Source organism: Rhinatrema bivittatum, chromosome 18, assembly GCF_901001135.1.
Source record: "Rhinatrema bivittatum chromosome 18, aRhiBiv1.1, whole genome shotgun sequence".
Lineage (NCBI taxonomy): Eukaryota > Metazoa > Chordata > Amphibia > Gymnophiona > Rhinatrematidae > Rhinatrema > Rhinatrema bivittatum.
In genome coordinates this window covers 34,479,948-34,506,970 of record NC_042632.1, presented here as the reverse complement: position 1 = coordinate 34,506,970, position 27,023 = coordinate 34,479,948, and the positions used below count along the sequence as shown (strand labels likewise).

The window sequence follows — 27,023 nt, the reverse complement described above, 5'->3', positions numbered from 1 at the left end:
TCACTCTCTCTCTAATAACAAGCGGACTCAGTGCAGGCGTCCACGCAGGGTTCTCTTCAAATACCGAGGAGTAAACGGCAATAACCACAGTAGTGGCGGTGCAGGCAGGAAAACAAAAAACGAGAGGTCAATATTCAAAGGGGTTTGTCTGGCCAGGTTGGGAATTAGCCGGATCAACCCCTGGGTTTTAAATTGCCACTGATTTTTATTCAGGTAAATTGTTAGCCAGGTAAAAGTTTAGCTGGATAAGACAGGGGCAGTCTAGGCCACTATAAAGTTAGCCAGCTAAGCTTGCCAGATAAAATCGATATTCAGTGTTATCTGGCTAACTTAGGACTGCCCCAGAGCTGTCCTAAAATTAGCAGCCAGATAAACATATGCATCCGTGAGGTAGCTGGGTATATTCAGCAGTGCAACTAAGCCACTGAATACCCGGTAGAAAGTAACAAGATGAGTTTATCCAGCTAAGATAGGACCTGATCTACTACACCTTATTCCCATAGACACAGAATGGGTAAAATGCCTTACTGAAACAGCCAGATTCCCCGCAGCTAAATATGGATCATTTTCAGCCGCTGTCCAGCCCGCAAAGTTAGCTGGATAAGTTTACCTGCCTGACAGGATATTCAGTAGCGAAGCCACACCACTGAAGATATCCAACTATCTTAAAATTAGCTGGATATGTTTAACTTCAGAGCCGCTCTGTGGCGCAATCAGAGCTAGCCGGATAACTTACCGGGCTAACCTCTCGACCCTGGAGCGCTCCTGGAATGCCCCGACATTATCTGTTAGCTGGGTAACTCCTTCAGGTCCATGCAATACCGTGCGCTGGCCGCAGTGCACGGCTCAACACGCGATTGGACCTGCGTTTTGGATGCACGTCCATATCCCCTGATGCAAAAGGGGGGGTGGTTAGTGCATCCAACCGAGCATATAGCTAACAGCGCTCATCACATGTATATTCATCTTGATGAGGCTATTAGCTGTTTCCACCTATGCAAAAAAAAAAAAAAATGTGCGGCCGATGCGCCTGCCCCGGAACAGGCGTTAATGCTTGAGAAGCCCAAAAGGTTTACAGAAAAGCAGAAAATATTGCTTTTCTGTAGTTCCTCCGACGTAATATCGTGGCGATTTTAAGTCTGAGGAACTGAGAAAAGAAAAACCTAAAAAAAAAAAAAAAGTGTGCCAGCAGTCAGGTTAGGCAAGGCAGGCTCAATGTAACCAGCTTCCGTTTTCCTAACCCGCTGACGGCCGCCTCTCCTGGGCGCTCGCTGCCGAGGAGGCACTAGGGGGCGCACGATTTCCCCTGGCGCCTCCTTTTTTACCGCGGCACCCAATTTAAATATCACATCGGGCGCCCTGGAGATGTCAAAGAGCGGGCGCTCCATCATGAGTGCCAGATAAGTAGTGCCCAAAATATTCACAAGTCAACATGCAGCTGGATAATTCACAAGCTATCCACCTAAATGCCTTCGAATATGGACCCCTAAATATTTTTGTCAAAGACTTCTGATGCATCATGTGTTCCCTTTGTCCTACTTTTGCTTTCAATGGAATTGACACAGGAAGAGAAAAGCAGAAGTCAACAGAACGCATGGGGTAACTTGCACGGAGCGGCAGTGACTTCCCTTAAGAGAACACTGGAGGTAACCTGCACAAAGTGGAAGCTAATGCCATGAGCAAATTGCAGGGCAGACTGTATGGACCATTTGTCTTTATCTGCCGGCATTACTATGTTACTAGGAAAAGGCTCTAAGAGGGTGGGAATTAGATGCATCCGGAGTAAAGACCCTGAGGCACTGATAAACCAAATCTTAGTCGTATGAGAGGCAGTAACCAGATAATAATGCAGAATGTATGCGCGGAACGAAGTCTATGACAAAGCATTGCAAACTGGCTTCAGAGGAGGTTGTCCTGCGCTCTGACGCGCCCTTCTGAAGTCAGTCCTGCAGGAGAGTTGCGTGGAGATGCAAACCGCGAGTCGGGGTGGATTTCCTGTTTGTGGGCATCAAAAGAAACTGAAAACTGCTGTGGAGCCCGCTGCAGGTAGAAGGCATCAGCTTTCTTGCTGGGGTCCAGTCTATGAAATGCAATTTCTCTCTTCTGAGCTGAGAGTGCCTCCGTTTTGGATACGTGGAATGTATAAATAAATAAAATGAACGCAGGTGAAGGGAAGAAGTGGACCGGACGGTTGGCAGATTTGGAAGGTAGCTGCAGGGCACCATCACTCGGATCTGATGAAATTTAGTGGGAGTTGGGTAAGGCGCGAAGGCTGGCACTTACTGACTCTACAGGCTGTGGCGGTCACCAAAAACAGGACCTTTTTTTTTTTTTTTTTTTTTTTAGGTCCAATTTCTGCTCGCAAGTGCTGAGAAGCTCGAAGGGGACTTCCGTCATGATTTTTGCAGGCTCTGAATGCAAGACTTCAAATGAGTCAGGCCCTACATAAACCTGACAACTAAAGGCTGGCGCGGTGCCCTGCTAATGATTTGTAGTAAACAGTAGCAGCTAAATGGAGTTGATTTTTAATCTGAAGTGAGGTGCTAAGGTCTCCTGAGCTAACAAGCTGCCCACAGGCGCTCCTTGCCACTGGTCCTAAGGCCACACGAGATGGACTCCAGCTGGTCACCTCCTCCCCCCACCACCCGTGTTCTCTCCCTCTTTCCATTCCAGGTCCTGAGGGAAGTGGCGCCAGGTAATCTGCAGGGGAAGGTGAGAGTTATCCGTGAGCCAGGCCTAAGGAGGCAGAACAGGAGGCAGCGGGGTAGCCCTGGGAGCAGGAGATTAGTGTTGAGGATGCCGGCTCACCTTTTTTTGTGGAGAGAACCCTACGCATCCGTCCATCGGGATGGAATAGTTCCAGGGGTGATGGTTGCGCAGCTGTGGATTCGTACCTTAAGGACAGGAGGCCTAGGGTGGGACCCCCCCCTCCACGGCAGGCTTGGCACAGCTCGTGGATTCAAAACTGACGCAATAGCCCACATGTGTGCCTGAACTGGAAAACAGACGTTATTATTACAGAAAGAAGACATTGCCACAACCAATGTACAGCAAGGGATGAAACCAAAAACGGTCCCCGAATGCTGCTATTACCAGTAATCCTTGTTTTGGACTCTTGGTACAATTCATGGCAAGCTAGCTGGGCTCTTGCATCCGTCACCACAGTTTTCTGTGGACTTTGCATCAGAAAATCAGTAACGTTTTCCCCCTGCGCTCTCCCATTGAGGCTGCACACCGTCTTCGAATCGCCCTGCTCCAAGCCGTCGTACTTTCTAACAGCCCAAGAGCGTGGTGATGAGGAATATACATTTCAGAAACCGATGGCGCTGCCGAGCAAGAGCCAGGCATGTTCTGAAGACGGCGCACCGCCGGTTGTTTCGGAGATTCTTTGAAAGTTTTAACATCGGAGGCAGGAGTGTTGGGTGGAGTTGTCATTAAATTCTCTTCACTCAGAGGAATTTGGGATGGTACTTCAGGATGTTTTGTCGTCTTTGTTTTTAGACAAAATGTTACACTTGCGTTTTTAAGTTTGTAAACCCTGTGGTGACACTTTGTGACTTTGCAGTGTAAAAGTGATTTGTCTGAATAAAAAATAAACCCTTCGGGAGCAGGCACACTTCCAGGAGGAGACGCATGCTCGGATTGCGAGGCTGAGGACACGAGCGTAACTGAGGTGCAGGGGTCAGGGCCGGATTCAGGCACAGCCGCCTACCTTGCACATCAAATTTTGCCCAAATACTTGGATTTCCCCTGCTGCCGTTTGCTTTCCAAGAGGGCGGGGGAAGGAGGCAAACTCTTACCTTAAGTCCTCTGCCTGTGGGCGCCGTCGGCTTAAATCTAGCCCTGAGCAAGGTGGTTTTTCTTCCCTTTCTCGGTGTAGGAGAGATTGCTGGCCCGGTGGCTCGGTGCTCGGTACCATACAGGTGGGGGGGCCCTAGGTTGAGTTCCTGAGCCAGGCTTCCGCTTCCTTGGCCAGCCCGGGGATGCTGTGGAGTCCCAGTCCTCATGCAACAGCGGCACCCCCGTGGCCAGACAAAGGCCCCCCCACGATTGCTGGGTTACGCAGGAAGCCCTGCTGCGTGGACCCCGGCCTAGGACTTAACTATGCAGCGATTGGGCCTGAGAAGGGGGAGATATAAAAGCAGGGGTAAAACTGCGAATGAGGGCTCCTGGTACTGTAGCCCAACCGAGGCCCGTTCCGAGTAAATTGGGGGGAAAAAAAAAGACCTAGGGGACACTGGCAGGCCAGACTCTCCTCCCCCTCCCCAAATCTCCTCATAGTGCACAGGAAGCTGTCTCTCTTGCTTGGCAGCAGCAGGACAGAGGAAAGCCCTAGAGTGCATTACACAAGATAGAAGCCCTCCCCCATGCCTTTCCCAGCTTGCTGAGCGCGGGGATGGATTTCTGCTTCCCCCCCCCCCCCCCCCCCCCCCCCCCCCCGCCCGCTAACCTCTGACTCCTCTTCCTTTGGCCTTAATATCTCCCAAGCACTGCCCTCTCCACCTTTTGCCTCCTCCCTCCTTCCCAGCAACTGCCCTCTTTGGCCTCAGTTTTTCACCTCCAGACTCTCCCCACCCCCATATACACTGCCCTTATTCCACCCCACCCCCCCAGCAGCTGACCCCCTTGATCCTCGATCTCTCCCATTCTGTCTCTGACCATCCCCCATTTGATCTCAATCTCCTCCCAGCTTTGGCCTCAGTCTCTCCCTTCCCCCTTCAGTCTGTGTCCCCCCCCCCCCCCCCCCTTATCCACCTCATTTTCCTCTGCCAGCTTTGTTTCCTCTCGTCTGCTGGCGGGACATGGGGGTAGATCGAGGGGGGGGGAGGGGGGGAAAGAGGCAGCGAGAACAGAAGTCCGGGCAGGAATTCTGCTGCCCCTGGCACAGGCCTACGGGCCGATACAGTAAAAACGCGGGAGAGCGGCACTGCCTGTGCGCGCGATTCAGTATGTTAATTTATTTTAATTAGGGCCGGCGGTAAAAAGAGGCGCTAGGGACACTAGCGCGTCCCTAGCGCCTCTTTTTTTGACAGGAGCGGCGGCTGTCAGCGGGTTTGACAGCCGACGCTTAATTTTGCCGGCGTCTGTTCTCGAGCCTGCTGACAGCCACGGGTTTGGAAAATGGACGCCGGCAAAATTGAGCGTCCGGTTTTCGACCCCCGAGCAGCTGGCCTATTTCAACATTTTTTTTCTATTTTTTTTTTTTTTTTTACTTTTTTTTAACTTTTGGGACCTCCGACTTAATATCGCTAATTTCTGAAAGTAAAATGTGCGGCTTGGCTGCACATTTGACTTTCTGTATCGCGCGGGAATACCTAATAGGGCCATCAACATGCATTTGCATGTTGCGGGCGCTATTAGGTTCGGGGGGGTTGGACGCGCGTTGTGGACGCGCTATTACCCCTTACTGAATAAGGGGTAAAGCTAGCGCATCCAATTGTGGGGTAACATTGTGCTCCGCCGGAACGCACTGTACTGTATCAGCCCGATAGTTAGCCTAGTGGGGAAATCCAGGCCCGGCTCAGCAGCAGTATGTTCAAACTCCGAAGACCTGCGGATCAGTGGAACCAGAATCGTTTTGGGATAAGTTTGCTAACAGATGTTTGTTTAAATTTGCTTGTATTGGCACGGTTATTCTCATGTGTTACTTGAATGTCAAGCCCAGCTGTGTTCCAGTGGTGCTGGCAGCACCTGCCTGGTTAAAGGCCAAATGGTACTTCTCCATTATAACCCCAGGTGTTTTCTGCCGTTTCAAAGTGTGCTCAGCAGAAAGGTGTCTGCAGCTCTAAGGCTAGATGCAAATTACCATGCAAACAGTAATAAGTAGTTAACTGCAAGCCAAGATCATTGCACACTCTGCTTACCCACACCTTAGAGGGGAAAATGTGACCAGGAATGTATGATCTGCTGGTGAATACTGGAACAGGAGCCACATAAAATAGTTGCTTTGGCCAGAAAGCAGGGCGGAGGTCTGCCTTTAAGGGCAGATACAGAACAAGCAAAAAAAAATGATCTGTGCTGGAATAACTGTGACCATATACGAAGGGAGATTTTGCAAGCAACGATTACCACTGATAAAATTCCATATCCAGGGAACGCCGTTCATGGAAAATTGTTCAGATTTTTTTTTTTCCCCTGCTTGCTAGCTTCTCCCTCCCACTACCCCTACACGCTCGGCGAGATGACCTGCGAGAGTTCGGTTACTGGTTTTATGCAATTGGTACACATTCCTTCGTGTACTCCCTAGCAGCTCTCTCCCTTCCTGTGTGGGTTACGCGCGGCCCTGGAACCAGATTGGCAGGATAAAAGCGAATTATTTTAAGGCCCATGATCATTTGCTCAGATACATTTTGGAGTTCCAACAAAATGTTGGTATTTAAATGTACTGTCCATTTGTACATGGGTAAGGGGGAAACAGTAACCCTTAAGCGATTGCGTCTTGCTAAGCAAAGCAGATTCTGAATAGATTTTATGTATCAATCAGTTTTACCAGAGATTGCCCAAGGTGAGTTTTGATTTTTTTTTTTATGTATTAGGCTTGATGAATCGCATTTCTTACATAAGTATATCAATGCGATGTACATAAATTAAAAAAAAATAAACATACCATGCATTAAAGTTAAAAGTAATACAAATTATAGATTCAAAATCTAAAATTAAAATTGATAAATCAACTTAAAAAACAATGAAAATAAAAAAAACAACCACCAGATACTTTTTATAGTTTACTATAGTTTGTAACATTAAATATCTGTATAAATACTTAGACCATAGATATCTGTAAAATCAGAGGAGCAGTTTGCCTTGGAAGGCCTTACATTTGCCATAATGTTTTTTTCAAGGCATAACGCCAAAGGAAAAGAGTTCCAAAGACTGGGCACCAGATAAGAAAAGCAGATGATATAAAACAATACATCATATCGCAAAATGCATAGTGCTAAACTCTCTTCCCTAGCCCTCACACTCCCATCTCCCCTAACCTAGGATCTGTGTCTGAGCATCAGTTACAGAACTCCCATTTCCCCCCCCCCCCCCCCCCCCCCAAATGCTGATCAGGAGGGAGGAGAACGATGGTGCCCCGGGGCCGTATCCTCATTCTCCTCTGCCCGACTGCTGCTTTGATCTGCCTGGCTAGAGCGTCCCATGCGGTTCAAAGCAACAGTTGTGGGCCAGGGCTGTAGAGGGGAGAGGATGTGGCCCGATGCACTACTGTCATTCTCCTTTTGCCAGAGATCAGTACAGGAAGGAGAAAGGAGTTGAAATGCGCCACTGGACAGCTGCTGCCCGCCCGGCCAGGTCCCGCAGTGACTCCGCAGAGAGTAGGATTAAATGGTCTGTTTTAACAGTGGTAAAAGGTAAACAGTGGAGTGCCTCAGGGATCTGTACTTGGACCAGTGCTTGGTAATATGTTTATAAATGATCTGGAAAAGGGGTATGATGAGGTGATCAAATTTGCGGATGACACAAAATTATGCAGAGTAGTTAAATCACAAGCAGATTGTGATAAATTGCAGGAGGACTTTGCGAGACTGGAAAATTGAGTGTCCTAATGGCAGATAAAATTTAATGTGGACAAGGGCAAAGTGATGAATTATAGGGAAAAATAACCCTTGCTGTAGTTACACAATGTTAGGTTCTATCTTAGGAGTTACCACCCAGGAAAAAGATCTAGGCATTGTAGTGGATAACAAATTGAAATTGTTGGCTCAGTGTGCTGTGGTGATCAAAAAAGCAAACAATGTTAGGAATTATTAGGACGGGAATGGCAAATAAAACAATGGATGTCATAATACCTCTGTATCGCTCCATGATGAGACCGCACCTTGAATACTGTGTGCAATTCTGGTCACTGCATCTTAAAAAAAGATATAATTGCACTGGAGAAAGTGCAGAGAAGGATGACCAAAACGATAAAGGGGATGGAACTACTGCCTTATGAGGAAAGGCTAAGGAAGTTAGACCTGTTCAGTTTGGAGAAGAGACGACTGAGGAGAGGATATGACAGAGGTCTACAAAATCATGAAAGGACTTGAACAAGTTAATGTAAATCGTTTATTTACTCTCTCATATAATAGGACTAGGGGGCAATCCATGAAGTTAGAAAGTAGCTCATTTAAAACAAATCAAAAAAATTCTTTTTCACTCAGCTCATAGTTAAGCTCTGGAATTCATTGCCAGAGGATGTGGTTACAGCAGTTAGTGTAATTGGGTTTTAAAAAAGGTTTGGATAAATTCCTAGAGGAAAAATCCATTAACTTCTTTTAATTATTAAGCAATAGTAGCTTGAGATGTATTTAAAGTTTAGGTACTTGCCCGGTACTTGTGACTTGCATTGGCCACTGTTGGAAACAGGATAGTGGGCTTGGTGGACCCTTGGTCTGACCCAGTATAGCGTATCCAATTTAAAACCCTCACCTTTTATACACAAAACTCTACGCAACCAGAATATGCATTGGCTCAATAATTCACTCACCTTCCACAGCTCCAACAGACCTACTAGATCTCACTACCTTGGCTACCCTACACACCCCCTCACCTGAACTCCCAATCCACACATCGAGAGAACATGCATTATTATCTCCAGGGACACTGTTTACAAAAATTTAAACAAAAAATTAAAAACCTGGCTCTTCAGACAGGCTTTCTCAGGACCCTCGCCCTTGCACCTCGTGTTGTACTGTGCTGTAAATATTTTCTCTGCTACTATATTGTCCAATGCTGTATATTTATTGTGCCTTTATTACTTATATCCTATTATTTATGCAGTTCCCCCTTTTTATTCTCCCCCCCCCCCCCCCCGTTGCTGATGTGTTGAAACACAGTTTTTTGTAAAGCCATTGCGCTAGATTTCTTGTTCCCTGTAAAACCGATATGATGTTCCCAACGAATGTCGGCCTAGAAAAACTTTAAATAAATAAATTTCTTATGGAAGGACTTCTGTAGGCTTCAAAGGAAAGAACTCGCATTGGCCCCTCTCGGTCTCCACTAAGAAAGGTCACTGCCAAGTAATTCAAGTCACCATTTGCCTTTACGGTTCTCCCCTTTGCAATTTAATTCACCTTTTGCTAGTCAGAGCAAGAACAGTATCTTAAGCCTCTGGCTTACAAATTGTACACGTGGGGATTGGGGTTGGGAGCCGCTGCGCTCCCCCTTAGCTCGGCTCCCGGGAGCATTGGCCTCCCCCCCCCCCCCCCTCGGTACTCCACCGTCTGAAGCCGTGCATGTATTTCCGCAGCCTTGCTGGGGGGGGAATGGCGCGTGCAGTTTTAAAATGGGCAATCAGTCCTCCTTAATCCTCATTAACACGCCTCGGCGCCACTGAGCGCAGCCCTCCTCATGGGGGTATGGCTCCGAGCTCCGGCGATGCAAGCGGCACCGAATGAAGGATTCCTTTCACTCGTGGACTCTCTTCAGAGCTCCAGACGTTTGGATTTTAAGAGTGGTTTGGTTTGTTTGTTTTTTTTTGTTAATGTAATATTTTCATTCTTCCAGCGTGCTCCGCTTATCCCCCAATCTGCTTCTAGTGACTACTGTAATAAGTGTTCTGGGAGTTTTTTGTTTTTGTCAATCGGTTCCACGGTCCCGGCAGTCGTAACGGCCTCTGAGTTTACTTTCTGCATTGGTTGGGCTGAATTCATAAAAGAATGAAAATGTTTGGGTTTTTTTTTCATTTTGCTTGTGATCCGGTCTGCGTCAGCCGGGCTTATTCTGGATTCGATGGGCTAGGACTGACTCTCTCCTGCTTGCACATCGTTTCTTTTCTGTTTATTAAGTAGATAGGTGCTTGGGAAAAGGTGAAGGACACGGGGGGGTGAGGGGTAGGAGCCCTCTTGATGATGGCTCTGTAGCAGGAGCACAGCTCCCGGCCAGGTTGGCTTAATCAGGTGGGTTTTTTTTGGGAGCCTTTGCTGCTGCAGCCTGATAAGGACTGGTTAAAGAGAAGCTCTACGTGCCCTGCTCCTAGCAGCATCCTTTGAATTATGGTCCCCGCTCTCCTTCCTGCCGGGGGGGGGGGAACGACCTTCAGAAGCCGCTTTCGGCGATAAATAATGGAGGGTGAGAAGAAAATGGGCCGAAATGATAAGGCACAACCGTGAGCTCGGTGGCTTCTCACAAGGCTTCTGTCCCCCGGGAAAATGTTTGGCTGCTGTCGGTGAAGGAAGCCTGGTTCCCAGGGCTGGGGGTTGCAGTAAGTCAGAGCATTGGTGGGGGGTGGGAGAATAGCTCTCCCCCCTTCCTTTGCAGGGCCTGATTCATCCAGATCCTCATGAAACCAGTCCTGAATCCTCACAGGTTTATAAGCCGCAGCTCCGGGCTGAAATTACACTGGGGGCCGTTTTTTGTTTTGCTTGTTTTTTTTTTTTTTTTAATATATTCATGTCAAACTGCATTCTTTAATTTGTTCCGGCCACAAACGTGCGGTGTCTTTTTCTTGGACATCTTGCTACCAGCCGAACCAAATTTTTGTGCGTTTTTTTCTTTTTCTCTTAAAAAAAATTGTTCCTTTTGGACTCTTAACTGTCTTTGCAGTTTTTAAGGAAACCTGCATCAAAACTTTCTCTTTGGTAAAATAGCAATTTTTTTTATCATCATATTGTAGCCTCCCTTTGTGTACCGCATAACCAGGGTAATACAATGAGCTGTTTACAAAATACCACATGATAAAATCGTCTTCAGTCAAAACAACATTACTGTATCTGTAATGTGTTTGGTTTTTTTTCCAACTGTTGTGACAAAATATGATTGGGGGGGGGGGGAGGGAGGCAATGTTAACAAGACCACGTTGTTTGCAGTGGACGCAGGCACTTTTAACCCGCATACATTTTTGTTACTATTTAAAAAAAAAAAAAAAAATTTGCCGCAAGGTACGTGCATTAAAAGCACTCGCACGCTTTGCCGTTGTTGTTGGTGTGCACGCAGAGGAAAAAGGAGGTGCGAATCTCTGGGTGAAGTTTTTCCTCGAAGGACCCATGGACTTTGCATCAGACACACTGTGCTTTGAAAATGGCCCCCTGGGTGGTAAAGAGAGAGCTTCCCTCTGTGCCTAAAAACAGAGGTGGTTTGCCAGGTGTGCCAAAAATAGGTTTGCAACCACGGCACTGCACTGAAAGCAGGTCCACAGTGAACACGGGATGGGAAAGAGAGATTGGCTGGGAAGGGCAATTAAGGCCGCTTGTGATATTTTTGGTATTTTGCATGCCTTTTACATTATGTAATAAATAAAAAGTTAGGATTTTCAGTTTAAAAACAAAAAAAATATATATATATATAATATATTTGTGCAGATCTGGCAGAGTGTTGGTAAAATAAATGTTGCTGCTGGAGTCACAGCTGTGTTCCTTCTGCTCTGCCGCTGCAGGAACGGGCGGGATCATTGCCATCATGATCACGGAAGCCAGGGGGAAGGAGCTCTTGAGCTACGTGGAGAGGAACGTGTCCGTCTTCATGGCCATTGCGCTTGGAACGCGCAGCTCGTCCAAGAACTTCAGCCGTGGCTCCCTGGTCTTCGTGTCCATTTCGTTCATCGTTCTCATGATCATTTCCTCGGCGTGGCTGATCTTCTACTTTATTCAGAAGATCAGGTACACAAGCGCCCGGGACCGGAACCAGGTGAGCAACTGTTCGGCTTCTGTTTCCAAGAAGGTACTGAAAATAGAGTTATTCGGAGCACAATGCGTTCCTATATCCAGTTACAAAGCCCCTCCCCCCTTAATTTAAAGGCATAAGAATATAAGGAGTGCCAGGTACCCATCAGATCCCCAATCGTTGATCCATTGCTTGTATCTCACTCCCAGGGATAAGCGCTGGCTTTTCCGGGTCTACCTGGCTAATAAATTTTCCTTCAGGAACTTAGTCCAATCCTCTCTTGAACCCACCCCTGTGTTGCTTGCCTTGACCACGTCCTTTGACGACAAATTCCATTGCTTTATTTGTGACCTGAGTGTAAAAAAAACAAACCCAACTTCCTATGATTTGTTTTAAATCTGTGGGTTGCCAGTTCCATGGAGTGTCCTCTTGCTTACACTTTTGGGTAAGGATAAAAACTCTAAAATGGTGTGATTTATGCTCCTGTCATGAGAGAGTATAATAATAAGGGATAGGAAACCGCGTTTCTTATGGGAATTAGCAGCACCCTGATTAATATTTCTGCACATTAAGACAAAGGCAGCTCGTACTGTTTGCCCGTGGGCTTTGCACCACTTTACAAAGGAAAAGCCAGATACGAGTGACCGTGCATGATTTGCCCCCGTGGCACAAATGCCAGGTCACTTGCATACTTTCAAAGGGGGACGTATGCACGGCCATCTAGCTCCTAACATGTGGTCACTTGCCTTTCCCTATAACTTCAAGGGAATGCCAGCAACCATATGTTAATAACATTGTTGTTAATTTATGATTTAATTTAGAGGGAGGAGGAATAGCCTAGTGGTTAGCGCAGTGGACTATGAACCAGGAGACCAGGGTTCGAGTCCCCCTGTCGCTCCTTGTGACCTTGGGCAAGTCACTTTACTCTCCATTGCCTCAGGTATAAAAAACTTAGATTGTAAGCCCTCCGGGGATAGAGAAATACCTACAGTACCTGAATGTAAACCGGTGTGATATCTCGATTGAGATCAAATGTCGGTATATAAAAATAATAAATAAGTGAAAGTGATTTTTCTGTTTGTAACCCAAAGGGAATGGAATTCCAGCTAGAACGATCAAAACGGTCACGTTGTCCCCCTTTCGGTCTGGGATAACTTGGTCAAAATCAGGGAGGACGCGGCTGCATGCACTAGCTTTTCCCTGCAGCAAACTTTTTGCAGGAAAAAGGCAGGTAGATCTGAAAATGCCGTCTATTCTCGTACTTTTTCTTCTCCGTATCACACCCCCCCCCCCCCCCCCCCCCCCCCCCCCCCCCCCGGGAGAGCCTCCCCTCCGTGCCACTGAAAATGGGCACATTCCACACCGTGACACCGTGCCGACTTTTACCCCGGTGCAAGGAAGGTTGATCCTGGGCCAGCCGAGCAACGCGAGTTAAAACGCTCTTGACCTGCGTAAAACACTTTTTTTTTTTTCTCCCATAATAAATTAAATGATTTATATTTCATAGCCTGCCACCAGTGCCGGAACCGTGTACGGTGGATCCACAAACTATGGCCGTATGTTATGATATCGTGGACCAGAGACCCAGCCGCTTAGTTCTTACACCTTCTGCTTTGCTAGTGTGGGAATGGCCTCTTGCAGCCGTGCAGTATATTTCTTCAGGGGAAAGGTTTAGCCGCCTGAACGTAGTAGCAAGTTCTGAAGTGAGAGGGAATTTCCCCACCAACTGACCTTCCAATTGTAAGAACTCTGCATGGTCCCATTCACTCTGACTTTACTAAACATGACAAGCAGATGTAATCTGCCATCCTTTGCTTTGAAAACACGTTTTTTTTTTGTTGTGTAAATAAATGTGAAAAAATGTTTCTACGTTTTAAAAAGTAGGTATTGCGCTTACGGGCAGGTCTGGTGGAGACAGGTCCCCGATAGCCCGTGGGGAGGGTTCCCCTACGTACCTGTCCCCTGGCAGATCTGGGATGTGTTTCCTATAGGGGCGCATAGCAAGGGCCTTCAAGGATCCTTAGATTTCATTCAAGGAGGCAATTTTCAGAGTTTGGGACCGAATCTGCAGGTTAACCCTTAAACCAGATTTCGAAGAGAAGGTACGTGTACGGACTTTCCCTTTTGAAACTTCCCCAGGGTACAAAATCTCCCTGGACTTTTGTGCTGCTTTTGATGTGGGTAAGTTGTTTTTTGTTTTGTTTTTTTTTTGCAAGGAAAATAATACACATGAAGTTCAACTTACGATCTTCTTGCCTTGCTTTCCAATCCTGCCAAAATACGTTCCCCTCCCCTAGCTTTGGATAAAAGTGCACTCAGTGTGGATGCTTTTAGCCAGGGTAAGGCAGGACAGTCAGTTACACAGTAAATTGCTATTTACCCTCATAAATGTCTTTAAAAATTGTCCTCATAAAGCACTTTCTGTATTGTTTTTTTTGGCAAAAGTAGGAGATGCATTTCGTTTGTAAGTGTGCCTGAAAGACTCAGCAAAAGAAAGGCCAGTGGGGACAATTGAGATCGGTAAAATGAACTCCGGAAAGGAAAACAGGGTAGCGGTTGAGTAAAACAGCACAGTCTTCCTCACTTTGGGTCTACTTAAAGAAGCAGTAACGCACAGTGACTCTGATTGCGGTCCACAGGGGGGCAGTAAGGATCCGGTGGGAGGTTGGAATTAATTATTCCTGGGGGAGTGATGGACAGCTTCTGCAATGCCCAGTTTGCACCGAATTTCCCCACCTGCGCAGAATTTTCTATTTTGAATGCAGAACTGGTGACACGGCGTGGGCCGAAGAGAAAGGAGGTGACTGCATAGGCCCACCCTGGCTGAAAAAGGAAGGGGGGCATCTCTATTCATGTTGATGCTGCTGGGGATGGTTTTTTTTCCCCTCCGTGTTGTGGGTCGGGTTAGGTCGGGGGCTGCAACACCACGCGCAGTTTTACATTTCCCAAACTACACGTGTTTTGGGCAGAAAACGGTACATCCCCCCCCCCCCCCCCCCCCCGAGAAAACAGGCACAAATCCCTGCAGGGACTTTTGTCCTGGGGCAATAATCAAAGCACGACGACTCGTATGGTTTTGCTTTGATTGTGCGTGCAAACCCTATGGGTAAACATTACCTGCAGGCTTTGCACCAACGTGGGCAAGTTTGATTGTTGCCCCCAGTGTCCGTAGCTTTCCTTAAAGAGTGGCTTCCCTACCGAACATCCTGCGCTCCCCATCCCAACAGAAACCTTGAGAGTGGCAGCAGTTGACGAGTGTGCTAGTTTGGTGTCGGCCATGCAAAAGTTGTTTCCTAGTGGTCTAGTTTTTGGTTTGCGTGGCAGCAATGGGGGGGGGGGGGAGTGTGTTGAGGTGCAGGAGTAAAGTGTGAAGGACCTGGAATATGGAGGTTAGGGATGGATAAGATAAAGGAAGGCCTACCTAGCAGCCATCCTCTGTTGTAATGGCCCTCCTCAGATTGGTTAAAGAGGGAGTGGAACATCACAGGATGTAGGAGTCATGGCATTATGGCCACCACAGAGTAGTATAATTATTATTTGTAGTTATAATTATAATTTGCAACATTTTTTCAGCTATGATAAATCCCTGCTCCAAAGACCATGCAATCTAATTGGGTACCTGAGGCAACTAAAGGTAGACTGACTTGCTTAAGGTCACAAGGAATGTCAGTGGAAGAAATGGGATTTGACCCGTGGTCTCCCTGATTCACAACCCCATTGCTGTGGCTACTAGGCCACTCCTTCTCCACTTGCACATTCAAGGAATGAAATAACTTCCTGTTCTCCTGGGACCTCTCCTTTCCATGAGGTGGTGTAAGTGCTACATGCACGCAACTAGTTGTGCCCACCATGTCAAGTGGGCTGATGATGGTCTAAAGCTACCATGTTTAGGGCCCTGACTGGGATGCTGAATAAATACTCTTGTGCATGGCTTGCAGTACCTGGTGGAAACATCTGAAGAAAGTGCTTTGCTCCATCCCACAAACTGTAGTCAATGGGGTTTGAAAAGACCCAGAGTCAAGATAATGCAATGAGCTGAATAGTTTGGCAAGCCCAAGGCATGGAGTGGTTCTTGGCTCTCTGTGCTAGGCTTTTAACTCCTCTTATAGGGCTCTGTGCGGAATATGTGGATTACCTCTACCTCTGACAGGCCCCATAGGGTGGTCCTAGGCCTGAAGATGCATATCTGCCACTGCATTCTTGCATTCCTCTGCTTTTTCTGCCTTCTTCATCCTTCTCTCTCTCTATCCCCTCTTCCCTCTGTCTGTGGGTGTCTCTCTTTCTCTTGCTGGTCTCTTCCCTGTTTCACATACACTTTGTTTCACTGCTTCTTTCCCCTTCATTTCTTCATTCTTGAAATGATGCTCCTGCTCCATCACCACCTTGAAACCCACAATGCACGGGGGCGGCCGAAGCTTTGTGTAACGTGCAAGCTAAACAGCAGTTGTTACGTCTTAGACCTTCATGAGGGAGAGTATACCACATTATTTACTGGCTAAAGTGCACTTACACGCACATTTGCACTAATTTTAGCACACTTACATCATCTGAGACTGGTTTTTTTGCATGTATGCTAGGGCTTTCATGCATAGCTCGCAATTTAATGTGTCCATTCGGTAGCCTTAGGCCGCACACTCTGGGAAATTTTTATACTGCCCACGGGCCACGGAATTTCCATTTAAAAAGTTGAAGCAGATGCAAAGGTACACAGAGTACACACAGGGCTTTCAAAATGAAAACACCACATATGCCACGCGGAGTTTCCCTCCCCCCTGACCTCGTCATATCCCTTTTACCTGCAGGAAAAGGCGGGACAGTTCTGAACGGCTCTTTCTTGCTGTCATCTCTCAAACTCATCCACACACCTTCTCTCTCGTTTCTGAGCTGCCGTTCTACGGCCTGGGGCTGATTAATATTTAAGCTTTTAAGGAGGCCGCCTACAAAGCTGAGCCCACGTGGCGCGTACTCAGAACGTCTTCATTCTGTTAGTCTGGATAGCTGAGTGCTTTTTTACTGTCAGACACAACAAGCCATGTTCCTAAATATGTCTTGCCTTTGTGAAATCTATGTCAGTAGTACCTAGTGGGGATCTTCAACAGTGTGGGTTTTTTGTTTGTTTGTTTTTTAATTTTACAAACACAATTTTAGTGATTAATGAAGAGGATAGGGAGAACCGAAAAGCTGAAAGAGGCAATCCTATATCAAATTAAAGAAGGTGTCTTTTTTTTTCCTTCCTATAAAGCAGATTAGATGAGTTGAGAATGGAAACCTCATCTATTTATTCCGTGAGTTATCTGAGCGACCAATTAAAAGGATGTGAAACATCCTAAGCGTTACGACACCCTTTTGCATGTTGTATTCATACTGCAGTGTCTGTTCTTAATTATTTCTTTTAAATTATTGCGTTTCGGCTTTCTGTTAGGAAAAGGGGTTCTTCAGATTTGTGGTATCATTTAAAACGGGAACGAAAATGCTTGCCGTTGGTTTATAATTGCTACAAGTGTTTGCAATTATTGGAAGACTTGGTAGCTTATAAAACAGTGCGCTTTACATTTGAGATTTATCTGTAAGCAGTGTTAAACGAATTGGTTTAGTGATTGTGATGAAAGCTTCACTTGGAGCCGTTTTTTCAGCCTGGGATACGATGGCTCTGCTCATTGCGTGGCCCGACCAACCCCCCACTTCCTTCCCCATCCCCCCAAGCAGCCATATTTTAATGGGTATTTGCAAGAAATGTCCCAAAAGATGAGCCATTTGTTTCTGGCTGCCAGGAGGCATTTTATTTTAGGGGACAATGCTCCCCGTGTCTTGGAGGGAGAGGGGAGGACTCTTAACTAAATTAATGGATGAAGAAAGCAATATTCTCACACTTCAGAAAAGCACTTCAATAGCGTAGGCCTGCAGCGACCTTTTCTTTTTTTCTGAAGATTTTAGAAAGGTCAGGAGAAAGTTGATGAAATTTTTATGTGGTTAAAAAGCACCGTGCATTAAAATTTAATGAGGAGGTGGCAGCAGTGCATAGGCTCAGTTTGAAATGTACAGATATCGTGGAGGAGATTAGTAATGAGAACACAGTTCCATTCTTTGTATTTAAAGACATCATCTTTGCTGGTGCATCTTTTTTTTTTTTTTTTTTTCCATTTGCAGATGCTGTAAACAGATCCCACGTTCCACAGATAAAAAAAAAAAAAAAAATGCCCGTAATTGTAGAGACGATAGTCTGAGGGCAAACACTCAAGAATTTCCTGAGTCTTGTAGTGCGATGTGCCAGAAGATTTCTCTGTTAGTCAGTTCACAGTGTGCTTTTCCAGCTGGCACTAGCATCCCCGTTTAGGGAAACGGGTAATGGGCCATTTCTCTTGCGGCACAAAAATTGAAGTTGGCGAGGCAGCTACATCTGTTTCTTGAGGTAGGAGCATTGAAAACGGTCATCTCTCAGGTTAATTACTTTTGTCTTCAGGTTTACCAGGAGAGATCATGCGGAGCCTCCTAAAATAATACCAGAACATAACAGCAAGAATTGTGACGGGTTGTGCTTGATGATCTTCTTCAGCATTGCCCGCTGTCTGTTGCGGTTAGATGGAAATTGGAGATGTTAGTATTAGAATTCCACGTCCTAAGAGGAAAACGTCTTGGCCGTCTCGTTTGAAGACCAATCTCAAACACACTGGAGGCAATCTGGTGGTGTTGATTCAAACGAAAAAAAAACAAAGAAAAGCAGACTCCGTATTTTTAACTTTTAGCATGTAATCTTTAAAGCGCTGCGCCAATTTTCGAATAATAATTTTAGTGAAGGAGAACCGATTTTCATTTAGCGCAGTGCAGCCGGTGCAAAGTGCTGTCCATGTCATCAGTCACGTTTTATGATAAAACGTCGTTTGGGAAGTATACCCCGAAGCAGCCAACAGCGTGGCGCAACGTGGTTTCTGTCGGGCTTCTGGGCTCCTCGTGTTCTCTCTAAGTAACAAAGAATGCCAGCACATAGAACTTTTATTGAAGAATATTCTCACCATTAAGCTTCACTAGTAAATAATTACTACCCGTGTACTTAGGTTCCATGCCGTGCTTAATCGTAATTCAAGCTGTTAGTCCAACATGTTTTGAAGTCACTGTTTCAGGGGCTGAAAATCATTTTGAAACACTAACTTGTGCTCTCTTAAAAATAAATAAATAAATAAATAATAACATGGACCTTTGATCTGACCCAGTATGGTATTTCTTATTTTCTTATGCTTTCTTCGACATTTAGGACAAAAGCATCTGGAACATTTTATAGAAACATTTGACACCAGGTAAAGATCATCGAGCCCAGCATCCTGTCTCCAAAAATGGCCAAGTCAGGCCATAAGTACCCGGCAGGATCCCAAAAAAAGCGTTAATCATTCTTGCTAATAAGCAGTGGCTTTCCCAAGTCTACATGGCTAATGTTTTATGGATTTTTTTTTTCTCCAGAAACTTGTCTAAACCCTTTCTAAGCTCAGCTGTGCTAACTGCTTTCACCACATCCTCTGGCAACAAACTCCACAGTTTAATTGTGTGTGGACTGAAAAAATACTTTCTCCAGTTTGTTTTAAATGTGCAACCTAGTAGCTTCATGGTGTATTCTCTAGTCCTAGTATTGTTTGGAAGGGTAAATAACCATTCTCTGTTTATCTGTTCTACATCATTCAAGGTTTTATAGACCTCTATCATATCTCTTTTGAACCATCTCTTCTCCAGGATGAAGAGCCCTAACCCGCTTTTAGCTTTGAACACCCTCACTGCTCTGTTTGGATTCCCAATTTAAAAATGTACAAACATTTACAATACAGATATTTATTTATTTATTTATTTATTTAACATTTTTTTTTCTATACCGACCTTCAAGGTTGAATACCATATCAGGTCGGTTTACATCGAACAGGGGTAGATCAGTATAACATAACGTAACATAAGGAACAACTTTTTTATAATTAGCGGAGACAAAAGCAGAGAAGCAGAAGTTTCTAGAAGGTCTTCAGTTGTTTTTGGATCCTATACTATAAAGGCCATTTTCTGTCTGTCACGTGCTTTCCTCTGAAGAGAGAGAATGGGGCCCCTCCCCTGGAGTCTGACATCATACGTGGATAAAGGTGAACCGGTAGATGTAGTGTATTTAGATTTTCAGAAGGCGTTTGACAAAGTTCCTCATGAGAGGCTTCTAAGAAAACGAAAAAGTCATGGGATAGGTGGTGATGTCCTTTCGTGGATTACAAACTGGCTAAAAGACAGGAAACAGAGAGTAGGATTAAATGGACAATTTTCTCAGTGGAAGGGAGTGGACAGTGGAGTGCCTCAAGGATCTGTATTGTGACCCTTACTTTTCAATATATTTATAAATGATCTGGAAAGGAATACAAGTGAGGTTATCATATTTGCAGATCACACAAAATTATTCAGAGTACGGTAGTTAAATCACATGGGGATTGTGATAAATTGCAGGAGGACCTTGTGAGACTGGAAGATTGGGCATCCAAACGGCAGGTGCAAGGTGATGCATATAAAGAAAAATAGCGTCTGCTGTGGTTACTTGATGTTAGGTTTCATATTAGGAGTTAGTACCCAGGAAAAAGATCTAGGCATCATAGAAATTGTCGTATCAGTGTGCCATGGCAGTCAAAAAAAGAAAATAGAATGTTAGGAATTATTAGGAAGGGAATGGTTAATAAAACAGAAAGTGTCATAATGCCTCTGTATCGCTCCATGGTGAGACCGCACCTTGAGTACTATGTTCAATTTTGGTCATCGCATCTCAAAAAAGATATAGTTGCGATGGAGAAGGTACAGAGAAGGGCGACCAAAATGATAAAGGGGATGGAACAGCTCCCCTATGAGGAAAGGCTGAAGAGGTTAGGGCTGTTCAGCTTGGAGAAGAGACGGCTGAGGGGGGATATGATAGAGGTCTTTAAGATCATGAGAGGTCTAGAACGGGTAGATGTGAATCGGTTATTTACTCTTTCGAATAGTAGAAAGACTAGGGGGCACTCCATGAAGTTAGCATGAGGCACATTTAAAACTAATCGGAGAAAGTTCTTTTTCACTCAACGCACAATTTAAACTCTGGAATTTGTTGCCAGAGGATGTGGTTAGTGCAGTTAGTATAGCAGTGTTTAAAAAAGGATTGGATAAGTTCTTGGAGGAGAAGTCCATTACCTGCTATTAATTAAGTTGATGTAGAAAATAGCCACTGCTATTACTAGCAACAGTAACATGGAATAAACTGTTTTTGGGAACTTGCCAGGTTCTTATGGCCTGGATTGGCCACTGTTGGAAACAGGATGCTGGGCTTGATGGACCCTTGGTCTGACCCAGTATGGGTCTTATGTTCTTATGTGGCACTGAGCCAGGAACTGGGAGGTCACTGACCTGGTGGAAATGTGGAGAGAGGCGGTGAGAGTAGCTGAATGGGTGTGTGTGATGGGCATTTAACTGGTTTTATTTTGGTCACATGCCTTTAAAAATTCTCTCCATGTGGAGTGTGTGAAAACCCAGATGTAACAGCGATTTCAGATCAGTTTAATGGTAATGATCACCCCCCCCCCACCCCACACACACACACACACACACATTACCCAAATTCACCTAAATTCAAGATGATGATAGCAAAAGCAAGGCCTACCAAAAGGTTTAAATCAACCATTTAGCCTGAGAAATAACTAAAAATCAGCAAAAGGATTTTGTCTCTTCTGTCCATTAGATTATTTGGAAACATTTTTGCTATTGCTCCTGCTTTGAGATTTACTATTCGCACAATTTTTATGGCCATAACCTCACAGGACAAAGGTATAACAAAGATGGTGATGCTGAATACCTTACTCCAGGGCTTCTCAAACCTGTCCTCGGGACCCCCCGTCCGTCAGGGTTTTCAGGGTAGCCACAGTGAATATGCATGAGAGAAATCTGCATTCCTTAGCAACCCACTTTATGCACATTTTATCTTGTGCCTCTTCATTGTGGTTATCCTGAAACCCCCAGGCGACTGTGGGGTCCCCAGGGCAGGTTTGCGAGCTTGCACTTGCTGACTAGAGCACCCAGGGCAATCTGCCTGTCCTGCCCTGTCACTCGTTTCGCATAGCAAAAGCTGGTTCGGCATGAACGTTTGATGGCTGCCGTATATTCAGGACTCCGGAAGAGTTCGTCGTTTTAAGGCAGGGAACACTGCCTAACAATTAGAACCATTACAATATTTATTTTGAGCTTAATCAGCCTTGCCTTGCAATTTCTCCCTGTGTACAGATAAATCTGAAATGCTCTGACTCTTTCTTTGTGGCTGATTGAGCTTACAGTAAAAGCTGGTATAACTCAAATTGTTTTGCAGTGGCAGCTTTTAAGTGTTCCCCGATTCAAGACCAAAACTGATTTTCTTCCACTCCTCAGAGCCAGATATGACTAAGAGCTGGGGTTATTACACGTTAACAACAACTACGATAGCCTTCAAAATCCCTTCAGCCCTCTCGTGGCCCGTGCAAGAATATTTGTCGCCCTAGGGCAAACCTGTGGTCATCCCCACCTCCTACTTCCCCATATCTTAACTATTGGCAGCGGCTCCAGCACAGTGCTCCCTCCTACTGGCGGCAGTGGCTCCAGCACAGCGCTCCATCCTACTGGCGACAACAGCTCTAGGATAGTGCTCCCTCCTACTGGCGACAACAGCTCTAGGATAGTGCTCCCTCCTCCTGGCGGCAGCGGCTCCAGCACAGCGCTCCCTCCTACCGGCGGCAGCGGCTCCAGCACAGCGCTCCCTCCTACCGGCGGCAGCGGCTCCAGCACAGCGCTCCCTCCTGTCGGCAGTGGCTCCAGCACAGAGCTCCCTCCTTTGGTGGTTATTGGCTCTGGTACAACACCACTCTGGACCTCATGCTGTCAGGATTTTGCTGCCCCTCCTCAAAATCTTGGCATTCTAGGCCTCCATCTAATTTGCCTAATGGAAGCACCGGTCCTGTTTGAAGAAAGCAATGCTGTGGGTTTAATTCCTGGAAGAACCACGAAGATATTGGATAAGTGTGGGATTGTATTTGCACATAAAAATTAAATTTAAAAAATTTGAGTGTGTGGAGGTCGTTGGTTTTTTTTTTGTTTTGTTTTTTTTTAAAGCATTGCTTATGCAAAAATGCCCACGTAAATGTGTATGTGGGCCACGTGCAAGCAACACGGATTTTTAAAAGCCACAAATTACGTGCATGTGTACCCGTGCACGTGTGAGGAAAAAGGGGTGGGGCCAATACTTGTGTGCTTAACTCCGTATTTTAAACCCGAAAACCAAAATGCGTGTGCGAGATATCTGCACAACTCTTTTGCTGCTCCTGAGGCGGAGCAAGTCTGTAGCTCTCATGTTTTAGGGCGTATAGGACAGGGCGAGGGGTCCGGGTCAACTGGGCAGCGTGCAGGGATGACCTGGCTATTAACTGGACAAACTGGTGGGCTAATTGGGGAAAACCGGTTTGCGCGTGCACGTTTTTAAAATCCGCTGACCCAGGCGCGTAAAAGCCTGCAAAGTCCTGTGGAAGGCGCGTACGCGCTCTAGCTGCGCTAGAGTGTCCTCTTAAAATTAGCATACTTATGCGCGGTTGGTGGTTTGTTTGTGTTTTGTTTTTTTTAAATATGCGCACAAGTGTGCACATGATTAAAAATACCGCTCGGATCTTCACTCACGTGCTGATGTGTGTGTGGCTCTTTTTTTTAAAATGACCATCATGGACTGCAGCCCATGATCACTAAGAGAGGCAATGAAAATCTATGCAGTTGGTAGTGCCTGGCATGAAGGTCACTGTTACACACAAACTTTGATGACGAGGGTTGAAGGGTTTTTGAAGGATGTTGTTGTTTTTAGAATCATTTTCTTCTCCGTTATAGATTCATATTTTTTAATTGAGAATATTATGTACGGTAGTTGTGGTGTTCCGTCAGTTGAAATGGCCGCGCTTTGCCAGCCGCGTGTAGCCTTCCAGTCTCTCTGCGGCTGCTGGCCATGGGAGTGTTTTTATGTATTTATTTGTTTCATTTATAATCTGCAGCATCCAACAGCGTTCATCTGTGCAACTTACAGGATAAACATGCTGGGCTCTCCAGAGGGTCAATTTTCAATAAGTCCCTGAGCAGCTAAGGTAACTGGATAATTTTATCTGGTTAGCTGTAATCAAAGTTTCAGCCAAACCCAAACCAGCTTAGGAAATGAGCTGTAAATGTTCCTAGTTCTACCTGGAAGAAGGTCTGTCCGGCTGGATTTAGGACTGCCATTTGTGTGACCAGAGCTGTCCAGCAGCCAGTTAGTGCTGAAAATCTGCCCTGACCGGCTAAACTGAACACCCGCATCCCGATCCTCAGCCTGACAGGCTGAATTCGTGCACCAGGTGGATTTGGGTGGGCAGACTTAGCTGGTCAGCGGCAGGGGAAAAATGTCAAGAGTTGGAAGTTTACTCGGCTAATTCCCAAACTTTAGCCAGGCAAATCTTTCAAAAATTGAACAATAGGAGACCAGCGTTGAGTGAGGGGGGGCTCATAGGATATTCCCAAAAAGGGGAGCCCGGACGCTTGTGTCGTTCACTGGCCTGATGCCCTTGGGGGCGCAGCTGTGGGCAAGACCCTCGTTTGTGGCCCAGCAAACCTCAACATTGGGAAAAAGTGTCGTCATTTTTCAGTGACCCTCTACCGACCAACTGAGTGCACTTGATCTTAGCGTTCCCTGGGGCCTCAAATCCTTGCAGAAATGTACTTTTTTTTTTTTTATAAGTTATTTGGCAGTCCTTAATTAAAGACAACCTTTTCCATTCCAATTTTTATCTTCAGTTTAGAAATAAGAAGGTAACATACAATCTTGCATATTTATAGAAGATTGGCTCCCAGTTGCAAATGGGCCTCTGCCCTCTCCTGCTGAGGTGGCAGTTCCATGGACCGTTTAACATTATATAACCCAGAAATCTCGCTACGTCGATTGTGACGTTTCCAAGTATGATGGAGTCCCGAGAGAGTTTTGTCTTGTCTTCTCTGTGAAATCTGGTGCTGGGGATACCTGTTACATGCACTTTTCCTTCCCCCCGATGAATCCTGCCGCTGTAGCATGGAAGTCTTAAACGATCGTCTTTAATTCTGGGAGATGGTAGGGTGCCCTCTGCATTCCAGCCTTGTCCAGCTCTTGGCTTTGCTGGCAAGCAGTAAACTAGCTCTTTACAAACTAAGCTCGCTCTTTTGCAAACCCTGAAAGAGCGGTCGGCAGCACTTTAATATGTCCTGGGAAACCAGCTGGAATCACCACCATCACTACAGCAAACGGGTGTCCTGAGGATATCGCCCGCGTGATGCACCAAAACCCTGTCAGCCCCCCCGCAGACGGTCTTTGCACCAGTTCATCGGTTCAGAGTAATCTGAAAGATTTTTTTTTTTGGGGGGGGGGGGCACTCCCATATCCAGTTTATAACCTCCCAATATATTATAGCAGCCGTTTATAGCTTTCGCCTTGGATCTATTATTGTGCAGTCGCACTCGTGCAGCAATGCAGTCTGATACTGCCCGAGCAGCACTCGTGTGCAAGGCGAGGCTAGCAGAAGGGTCAAGACTGTTCAAAGGCTCCGTAAAGCTAGTTTGCCCCCTCCTTTCTCTGCTGGAGGCAACAGCCTGAGCCTGCCATCGACGCCATGCGCGGCTTCTGCACTCCTCTTCAATGCTGAACCGCTCAGGGGAGAGCAGCGGTATTGGCTGATTTAACAAAAAAAAACAAACAAAGTCCGACGCACAGCAGTACATAAGAAACCCCACCTACCATTTGTAAAAAGATTCCTTCCCACACACAGATCGATTATAAAACACACAGGGGAATTCTTTGCTGAAACGTGGATCGTTTCCCTGTTCACAGGGCCCTGCCCCTGGATTAGGTGATAAGCAGGTAGCCATTCTGGGTTGACTTTGAGTTGCAGCCCCTGCAGTCGTGATTGAAAGCAGGGCTTTTAACGCTGATGCCCCAGAGCTGATCTTTTCCAGCCAGCTAATCCTATTAAACTCTATTAATTTGAACCTTGTTCCAAGCAGATTGAGGGCTTAGATGAGATTTACTGGCTTCGTTCCTCCCCAGACTTGAAGGGGAGGGGGGTGCTTTCGTTATCCAGATCCGGCGTTTCCTTTGCCTCGCACCTGGGACCATCAAGTTCTGGACGTGTGTCTAACCGTTGTTGCAAAGTCGGGCCTCTCCCTTCTCCTGCCGGAGCAGAGCTGCATCTCAGTCCCAAGACGGCGGGGGAACTCTGCAGGGCGACGAGGAGTGCAGCCTAATAGGGTTTCAGTACCGAGCATGGCCCCTCTCCCCCGCTTCATGTGGTATATTCTGCCCCGGCAGGCTCGTAAAAGTGGTTAGGAACACGCGAGAGCATTGGCGCTGTCCGGAGCTCGAAGTTCAGTGCCCAGACCCAGTACGACAGCCTCTTATTCTTCCCCGGCCGTCGAGTCGTGCCAGGACAAAGGGCCTTGCCAAAGATTGCAAACTGGAATTGTAAGCCCCTGAGAGCTCAGTCCCAGTCCTCGGGGGCCCCCTCAGCCTCGACAAGAGATGACTCTGTGAAACGACTCGAAAAGTAGTAGCTGGGCAGCTTGAACTGAAGGAGAATCCCTGTCCTTAGAGCTAAGACCCTGGAGTTGGGCTTTAAGTGAATTGCTGAGTAAATAAATGCATCAGGCCTGTAAGATACTAAAAGCGAGGCGTTGGTAAGCAGTACTTCAGGTGTGAAGGTGACAAGGCGAGGTTCACAGTGCTGCCAGTAACATGAATTAGATTGCAGTTTCAGAGGAACAGGTATGAAAAAGATGATTCTTCTGCAAAAACACCAAAGTTGTGCACTCACCTGAGAAGAGAATGAGTGGTAACCTTCTGTGCGTATAAGACTAGGTTTGTCTGTTTTGCAGGCTGTTTTTTTCCATTTTCAGTCTGAAATTGTAATGATTGTTGACAGCAACCAACCTGCAGTCATCTCACGGTTTTGCCCTTGTGGTTAATGCATGCTCTTTTTTTTTTTTTCCTTCTGAATTTTCACAGCGTCGTCTCGGAGACGCAGCCAAGAAAGCCGTTGGCAAGCTAACAACAAGAACAGTCAAGAAAGGAGATAAGGTAACAGCAGTTTACAGTGCTCAGAAATAATTGAAAAAGTTTTCTTTTGTCCCTGTTTGACGTCAGCCCGAAATTGTCGCGCGGATGCCAAGAATACAGCAAGCCAAGTGTGGATAAAGTTAACCGGACAAATCTGTTAACTTTATTCAGATTTATTTATTTATTTTACTTGAATGTTTGGGTTTTTTTATACCGAAGTTTTGTGTTGGCCTTCACTCCGGTTCACATTTATAACAACGGTTTACATTAAACCCTGAATAAGGTTGGGCTGAATATCTGCTCTAAAATTAACCCGACAAAGAAGTCCGGTTAACGTTTAGGCCTGTTT

The 27,023-nt window shown here is 46.0% G+C and overlaps 1 protein-coding gene across 2 annotated transcripts in view; it reads left to right on the top strand.

Annotated features, from left to right (window-relative positions):
* The window catches only part of RNF130 (ring finger protein 130), a 164,415-nt gene that overhangs the window by 66,897 nt on the left and 70,495 nt on the right, over nt 1–27,023 (top strand). For both annotated transcript variants that reach the window (XM_029583971.1, XM_029583970.1), the window contains exons 3-4: nt 11,360–11,610; nt 26,624–26,695. In XM_029583971.1, the coding sequence (XP_029439831.1) occupies nt 11,360–11,610; nt 26,624–26,695 (323 nt within the window). The remainder of the gene's footprint in view (nt 1–11,359; nt 11,611–26,623; nt 26,696–27,023) is intronic.